The following is an 8,895-nucleotide window of genomic DNA, read 5'->3' as shown; positions in this document are numbered from 1 at the left end:
CGGGAGAGGCCACAGCGGTGAGAGGCCCGCGTACCGCAAAAAAAAAAAAAAAAAAAAGAAAAGCGATAAGGCAAATAAAAGGTAAGATGTCCTTGCGTATACCTACACACATCTTCCATGTACTTTAAACCATCTTTAGATTACTTATAATACCTAGTATAATGTAAATGCTATGTCAGTAGTTGCCAGGTTGTGGCAAATGGAAGTTTTGGTTTTTGGAACTTTCTGGATTTTTTTTTTTCTTTTATCTTTTCATTCTACAGTTGGTTGAATCCACGGATGTGGAACCTTGTGGATACAGAAGGTCAACTGTATACTGAAACAGTGCTGGGCACTTGTCCCCCTTTCTCCAAGGCTTATTACTGTTATTGGTTTATTTATTAGTTCAGTGACTGGCTGGATTATTTTATTGAAGTCTACCCCACCCCCACCCTTACCTTTCCCTGCATTGTTAAGCCTTTGATGTCGTTCCTCAGGGAGGTGAAGATCTGGGACACCCACAGTTACCCTGGAATAAAAGTGGTTTTTACAGGGCTCTCTGCATTTCTTTCCATGATCACAACCGCTAATTGCTGGATGATTGCTCTGGCTTTTTTCAGTAATGCCTTAGGGCATAAATTGCTCTACAGACTAATCCAGTCAAATTTGGCCTCCTTTGAAGGAAGTGATCTGAAGATAAGTGTTTGATATTTGTTCCAACCCCATCTCTTTCCCCAGTTCTTTCACAAAAACAGGCCTACAGTTTAGCCTGTATCTTCACTGAATCAAGGATTTTCCTCCCAGTTGCCTTTCACCACAACATTCACTGTTTCCTAGAGCACTCTTAGGCCTGAACTTTACATTTTGTTGTAAATGAAGTCAGTTTCTTTGGGAAGAGATTAGGAGCTATCTGTTTTAAAGTCTACTCCCACACACACCCCCACCCCACCCCCAGGCAATATCTCTGGACCAGAGCTTTGGAGCTCTAGAGGTGGGCCAAGGGTTATCAGACCTCAGTATTCTCAGTGGTGTCACACCCAAGTAGGGCCTTTGTTCTCTGAGTGGAGGCTGGGCAGAAGAGGGAAGCTCCTTCTTCCCCTGTAGTTTAGGCTCAGCGGCTAGTAGCTGGGGGCAGGATGAGAAGTGCTGACCTCTGTTCCTCCCAAGAAGAAAGTCTTCCAGTTGGAGGTGGGGCAGAGAGGGAACTCTGAGTTCTTGGGTGCACCAGTCTACATTGGAGTTCTGGCTTACTGAGTTGGGAGGCGGAACTGAGAGAATGGTCCTTTTTCAAATACCACAGACTCACTTTTCCTACCAGATTTTTATAGATTTTCTGGAATAGATATTTTATTTGGTTATACCCTTAGGACCATTCATAGAGGCCTTAAAAGTTTGTTTTTTTAACTAAATTTTACCAGTTTCACTGGAGAGCTAAAGAGCTCCTTACACTGATATCCCAGAAGTGAATTTCTAAATATACTTTTAATAAGGTTATCATTTTGAAGTTTTTGTTAATCAGTTAAAATGTGAATGTTACGCCGTTTCTCAACACACAGAAGTACTAGATTTATGAGCATTTGCAAAAGAAATAGTGTTGATTATCAAGAATGAAAGCACTAATCACTTCATGAAAAATTACTTTCCGTGCCTTCCCTTTTTTGATTATATTAGTGACCTCTGTAGATGTCAGTAATACATTTATCAAAAAGCTGCAAGTACATTATGATTGTGTTATTCCTAAGAAAGTGTTGATGGATTGAATTAGTGGCCTTTTGGAATAAAATCTATGGTCACGTGAAGAAAACCTTAGTGTCTTTTAATGCATTGGATGGAAACATAGAAGATATGCTTATCAGTTTGTGAGTGACCGAACTTTCCTGACAGTAGAGATGTTTCCCTTCTAAGGCAGTAGGTTCCCAATCATGAGCAATGTTGAATCTGGATATTATGGGGAAGTATTCTGCAGCGTGTGAGCTATTAGCTTAATACCTATACAGAAATATCCCTTACATTTTTAATATTTTATGTTCCTTTATAGGTTGAGCTTTTTCATAAAGATACAGAAGCTTTCCAAGAAGAATATAAAATAGTTTCATTAGGAGATTCATCACAAGTCAGTCTCTATGAATACTTTCATATATCTCCTATCAAGGTAGGGGAAAAATAAGTCATTTTTATTATCCTTGATAATCTAGGTAATAGCAGATTGATTTGATCTGTTTGGGGGAATACAGCATTTAAATTATATTCTTAATAGTATATAAATTCTATAACTTCACAATTACAAATATAAGTAAATAACAAAGGAATGATACTTTTAAATTTTTATTTATTATTTATTCTTATAATAAATTTTTTATCATGTGGAAATAATAGTGGAGCCACCTACAGTATGTGTTTATATGTTTACATCTTGACCTAACGTTATGTTAACTTGCTATCCATTAAGGTGTTGAGTGACAATTTTCAAACTTTTGTGTATGATATTGGTATAAGTTTGAAATTAATTTACAAAGTAACCTTGATTTAAAAATTGAAGATTGAATGGAACTAAAATTAAGTTCTTAACATAAAATTTCTATGAGTTAACTTACTTAATACTTGAAGAAAATTACTGTATAACTACTTATACTATATATAATACATATAATACAAAAGTGCTTTTTAACTAGCTTTACCATGCTAACTTAATTCTAATAGTTGAAACGTTCACTTTTGGAGATATTTGAGTTAATTTTCAACAGTTTCAACTTCTAGATTGTTAATGTTATTAAAAATATATGAAGATTAATATTTTCCTAGGTTTACCAAAAGAATTGGATTGAACTAAATATCATACATTACATGGTTGAATTTAAATTTTTTAAAGAGCTGTTTACATTTTAAATTCTTTTAACATTCCAGTTATTAATTTTGATATAATCTAGGTAACTTTGAAATCTTATTTATGGTATAGTGAATTTAAGATGATATTGAATTTTAAGAGTTAAAACTGTCATTATGAAGAAAGTGCTTTAAATATTTATCTCTTTATCTCTTTAGTTGCATTTAAGTGTTTCACTGAGTTCAGGTCGCGAAGAAGCTAAAGATTCAGAACAACCTGAAGGACTGATGGCAGTTCATTCTTTAAATCTTTTGCTGAAGAGTATTGGTGCCACTCTTACAGATGTACAAGATGTAGTTTTTAAGTATGTTTAATATTCAAATGTATAAATTGATGAAAAGTCCATTTTATATTTACATTAAAATTTTATAAGTGAAAAAGTATGTAAAGTACATTGCAGATCATAGGTTGAATATGATTTTTTGCTGTTAAATGGAATATAATTTAAGTAACATATTGCCTGGTAACCCTTAACTATTAAATAACAGAATAATTATTAAATAATTTCCTTAAGGAAGAGGGACAGAGGTCATGCAAGTTTGTGTGTTATATAAGGCCTTTTTGGCCTAGGGAAGGATTCCTAAGAAGCTGTGTATACCCAAAGGTGTGATGTGTGGTGCTTAAAAGATGTTGCTTTAAGGCCTATGGGATCCACACTCTTCAAAGCATATGTGACTAGAAGAAAAAGAATGCCATGATAGCAGAAATGAAGGGATCAGTTTAAATGTCAAGAATTTAATGTGAGTCATAATGTAAGCTATTAGAGTATCTGACCAGAGACTGAGAGAGTCTGAGTGGAGACTTTAGATGAGCACGACCTTTGCAGATAGCACCTAGAGCTATTATTAAGAACAGTAGTAAGGGGCTTCCTTGGTGGCGCAGTGGTTAGGAATCTGCCTGCCAATGCAGGGGACACGGGTTCGAGCCCTGGTCCGGGAAGATCCCACATGCCGCAGAGCAACTAGGCTCCTGCGCCACAACTACTGAGCCTGAGCTCTAGAGCCTGTGAGCCACAGCTGCTGAGCCCACGTGCCACAACTGCTGAAGTCTGCACGCCTAGAGCCCGTGCTCTGCAACAGGGGAGGCCACACCAATGAGAGGCCCGCACACTGCAACAAAGAGTGGCCCTCGCTCGCTGCAACTAGAGAAAGCCCACGCGCAGCAACGAAGACCCAACGCAGCCAAAAATAAATAAATAAAATTAATTAATTAATTTTTTAAAAAAAGAACAGTAGTAAGAATAAGTGAGTCTAATAAGACATAACTGTAAATCTAGATAAAAGTTAGGAAACAGTCAAATTAAAAAACACAAGTTTGAAGACATCAGAAATAGGATGAGATTTCTAATCTTGCTGCTGTCCTATCCTTAGTGTAGAACTTCCCAATTAGTGGTTCCAGGTATATGCTGTGAATAGGTTATAAATAAACTGATGGTAATTCTTCAACTGTCAGCTGATCAGGCAGGACCTGCAGCAGCTGAACCCTGGCCATTCTTGAGCAGCCTCTTCCATTTATCTCAGTGCATCATGCATTTCCTGTGTGGGCCATGATAGGACAGAATTGAGCAATATAGTTCATGTCCAGGAGTGGGACCCAAGGGGACTCTAAATTGCCTGAATTCTGTGAAAATATGTGTATATTGATGGCTTTTCTGAAGATAAGATCCATAGCTTTTATCAGATTCTTAAAAGAGGGTTCTTTGACCAGAATATGCAGAGATGTATATAGGACTGGATTTTTTGACTGGTATGGGAAAATGTACTAAAAGGAATTTTTTTGGAGAAAAATTCTAAAGAAAATAAAACCATTCATTAATATTAAAAACACAATCTCCTTTTCTCTATATAGTTATATATTTTTGTGTGTTTTTTTCTCAGGCTTGCATTTTTTGAACTCAACTATCAGTTCCATACGACATCTGAACTACAGTCTGAAGTAATAAGACACTATTCAAAACAGGTTTGTCTGAGATTACTTTACAAAGGGACAGAGTGATAAAATGGTGAAGCCATATGTGTCTATAGAGGTATAATGATTTGGCCAGGAAGGGAATAGCTGTTTCAAAATTTTAAAACATGGTTTTTTTCCCTCAGGATTGTAGAAAGAAGTTGAGCCCAACCACCATTTCAGTTTTTTGCCTTTCTACTTGTAGCCTTTGACAGAAATCTTTCCTGGATCAGTGTGGACTAGATGTAAATCTTTAAATAATAATTAGTTAAGTAATTCACCTCACTTACTTAAAAAAATAGGTCAAGGGAAACTATTTATCAGTAAGTAACTGATGAACACAGAGCATTTTTAGTGTAATTAAGTTGTTTAGTCAAGTAGATACATTATTTTAGTGGATTTTTGTCCACCTCTGAAGACTCCTGTATTTTGTGGTATAATTTATAGAGCATTGAGATAGCTGTTGTATGGTAGACAGATCACTGAGCATGACTTAAGAGGTTTGGGTTTGGATCCCAGTTTTGCTGTTTACCCACCATGGCTCCAGGCATCATTTGACCTGTATGTTTCTCTAGTCTATAAAATGGTGGCAGTAATAATAACTGTCACACATAGTTGTAAAAGTATTTTGAATATTCTAAAACTTTATGTAAATAGGTCATATTATTTCTCATACTCTAACACCAAATTGCTTTTTAAAACTAAGACTACTGATGAATAAGGTGATATGGTTTAGGTTGAAATTGGTGGTGAGGGTGTTAGCCTGAAAAAAACCTGGATGTGTGTACTGAATATAAGGAAAAAAAATATTAAGTCTGATAATCTGATTTGACTAATGTTTATATTTCATTTTTAGGCCATAAAGCAGATGTATGTACTCATTCTTGGACTTGATGTTTTGGGAAATCCCTTTGGCTTGATTAGAGAATTTTCTGAAGGTGTAGAAGCATTTTTTTATGAGCCTTACCAGGTAAAATAGTTAATCTTGTGTTGTGCAATGTATCACACTAATACTTTTGAATAAATAGTGCATCCCATTAGCAGACACAAATTACCATATGTAAAATAGATAAACAACAAGGTCCCTACTGTATAGCACAGGGAACTATATTCAATATCCTGTAATCCTACTGTATAGCACAGGGAACTATATTCAATATCCTATAATAAACCATAATGGAAAAGAATATGAAAAGTATATATATACATACATATACACACACTCGTATATATATATATATATATATATATATGTATAACTGAATACTTTGCTATACACCGGTAACTAAAACAACATTGTAAATCAACTATACTTCAATTAAAAATGATAATAGGGCTTCCCTGGTGGCACAGTGGTTGAGAGTCTGCCTGCCGATTCAGGAGACGCGGGTTCGTGCCCCGGTCCAGGAAGATCCCACATGCCACGGAGTGGCTGGGCCCGTGAGCCATGGCCGCTGAGCCTGCGCGTCCAGAGCCTGTGCTCCGCAACGGGAGAGGCCACAGCAGTGAGAGGCCTGCGTACCGCAAAAAAAAAAAAAAAAAAGATAATAATAATAATCACCCCAGTTGTTAACTTGAGCTGTAGTTGTGAATGGATTTTTGGAAACACAACAAAAGGACATTATTTTGAAGCAAACAATGGTAAGAGGTTTTTGAGAAGTCTTGGGAGAAATATTTACCTTTTCCTTCAGCATTTAAACTTAAGACTTCACTAAGAAATACCAAATTTTAAGTGTTCTGTTGGAATATTAAAGGTGGATAAAATTTGTACTATAGTAGAAGGAAGATTCCCATGGACACACAGTCTTGCTTTGCACAGTGGTGTGGGACAGTAAAAATAACCTTGCAAGCTGACACTGTGTGAAACAATCTTAATAATCGATGGCAAAAATTATGATTGTTCTCTGTTCCTTAAAAATTTCTGTCAAAACATTCAAAATTCTCCTACTTTCACTTTTAAACATAGAAGATAATGAAAAATAAAGTAAAACTAGTATTTATTTTGTACACTGTAATCTAAAATATTAGAAATATTAAGAATTAAAGTGTTTTTATTTCTTTTTTAAAAAATTATATAGCATAGTTTGTGGTTACCTTCTCATAATATAACTTATAATCCGAGTAAGCATCTTTTGTACACTGGTGAATAGTCATATTCCTTTTTAAGTTTGGATCAACTTCCAACATTTTATCCTTTGTACTTTGAATGTCATGAAATATCTGAGAATTATGTTAATGTGAAGTTTTCTTCTGATACCACTTTCTCTGGGACATCTTTATTCTTTTTGTCACTACTACTTTCCTTGTATATACCAAAAAAAAAAATTTACCTTTAAAAGTAAGCATAGGGCTTCCCTGGTGGTGCAGTGGTTGAGAATCTGCCTGCCAATGCAGGGGACATGGGTTCGAGCCCTGGTCTGGGAAGATCCCACATGCCGTGGAGCAAGTGGGCCTGTGAGCCACAACTACTGAGCCTGCGCGTCTGGAGCTTGTGCTCCGCACAAGAGAGGCCGCGACAGTGAGAGGCTCGCGCACCGCGATGAAGAGTGACCCCCGCTCGCCGCAACTAGAGAAAGCCCTCGCACAGAAACGAAGACCCAACACAGCCAAAAATAAATAAATAAATAAATAAATTTTAAAATAAAATAAAAGTAAGCATAACTTTATTGTTATTCTTTTTTGACCCTTTAGGGAGCCATCCAGGGTCCTGAAGAGTTTGTGGAAGGAATGGCACTGGGACTGAAAGCACTAGTTGGTGGAGCTGTTGGTAAGAAACAGAATGCCTACCAAGAATGATTATGCTAGAAAGTAATGATATGTTTTGTTTTGCTAAAGGTATTACAATTTTGCTAGGTGGATTAGCTGGTGCTGCCTCCAAAATCACCAGTGCTATGGCTAAAGGGGTAGCAGCTATGACTATGGATGAAGACTACCAACAGAAGAGAAGAGAAGCCATGAACAAGCAACCAGCTGGTCTTAGAGAAGGCATCACTCGTGGAGGAAAAGGATTAGTTTCTGTAAGGAATTTCCCATGGTTGTGAACATTTTAGGAATATTTTTTAAAGCCACGATCTGTGAGTAAGGAAATAGACTTAAAACTTTCATTCACTCAAATATTATTTGGATGTTGGTGGAGCAAAGGGTTGTGACATAATAAAAAAATATGTCAGTAGCCTCCAGAAGTATTCTGTTTAAATAAAATACTTAGGAAATATGTTAATTCTTATGGTATCTAGAAAACAGATCTCTGCATTTCTTTTGTAAGCCAGACTTGGTTCTTCAAGGTATCATGTCAAAGTATTGTAAATATTCAATTGTGCTTTTCCTCTAGGGTTTTGTAAGTGGCATAACAGGAATTGTTACAAAACCAATCAAAGGCGAGTATAGTGATTTCTTTGGGTGATATATATTACCAAGGCTTTCATAAATTGATTCCATTTTTGTTCCTAATTCAGTTGTCTAAAACTCTTGTCTTTTTTCTTTCCAGGAGCTCAAAAAGAAGGAGCGGCTGGTTTCTTTAAAGGTGTTGGGAAAGGTTTAGTTGGAGCAGTGACAAGGCCAACTGGAGGCATCATAGACATGGCTAGCAGTACATTTCAGGGAATAAAAAGGTAAATTCTCTTTGATGTAAAATATGAGTAAAATGCTTAAACCAAAAGAAATGAGATAAATCTCTTTGCCTTGAGGCACTTAATTATGAATGCTGCACTAATGGCAAGTTGCATATGATCTTCCTAATTGCTTTTGATACTTCATAAGTTGTTGGTATTGCATCATTTCAGCTTCATAGAGTTCTACTTCATTTGTCATTCATTCCCAGCAGCCTTGGCAGGGAAGGTTTGGCAAGTTAAGCTTTTCACTTACCTTGGTTGCAATACATTACAATAATGTAATGCCATACATCAGTTATAAAATTAGCAAATATAATATTCTGTCTCCTTTTTTGAGAAATAAAGAATGGCATTTTATTTATTTTTTTTTTTTGCGGTACGTGGGCCTCTCACTGTTGTGGCCTCTCCTGTTGCGGAGCACAGGCTCCGGACGCACAGGCTCAGCGGCCATGGCTCACGGGCCCAGCCGCTCCG

General features: G+C 36.5%; 1 protein-coding gene across 2 annotated transcripts in view; it reads left to right on the top strand.

The window, feature by feature from the left end:
• Positions 1-8,895, top strand: part of VPS13A (vacuolar protein sorting 13 homolog A) — a 280,175-nt gene that overhangs the window by 237,171 nt on the left and 34,109 nt on the right. For both annotated transcript variants that reach the window (XM_024126732.3, XM_024126734.3), the window contains exons 60-67: positions 2,018-2,131; positions 3,022-3,167; positions 4,741-4,822; positions 5,667-5,780; positions 7,502-7,577; positions 7,664-7,827; positions 8,142-8,187; positions 8,298-8,421. In XM_024126732.3, the coding sequence (XP_023982500.1) occupies positions 2,018-2,131; positions 3,022-3,167; positions 4,741-4,822; positions 5,667-5,780; positions 7,502-7,577; positions 7,664-7,827; positions 8,142-8,187; positions 8,298-8,421 (866 nt within the window). The remainder of the gene's footprint in view (positions 1-2,017; positions 2,132-3,021; positions 3,168-4,740; positions 4,823-5,666; positions 5,781-7,501; positions 7,578-7,663; positions 7,828-8,141; positions 8,188-8,297; positions 8,422-8,895) is intronic.

The sequence above is a fragment of the Physeter macrocephalus genome, chromosome 9 (genome assembly GCF_002837175.3).
Source record: "Physeter macrocephalus isolate SW-GA chromosome 9, ASM283717v5, whole genome shotgun sequence".
Lineage (NCBI taxonomy): Eukaryota > Metazoa > Chordata > Mammalia > Artiodactyla > Physeteridae > Physeter > Physeter macrocephalus.
This window is presented reverse-complemented; position numbering and strand designations above follow the sequence as displayed.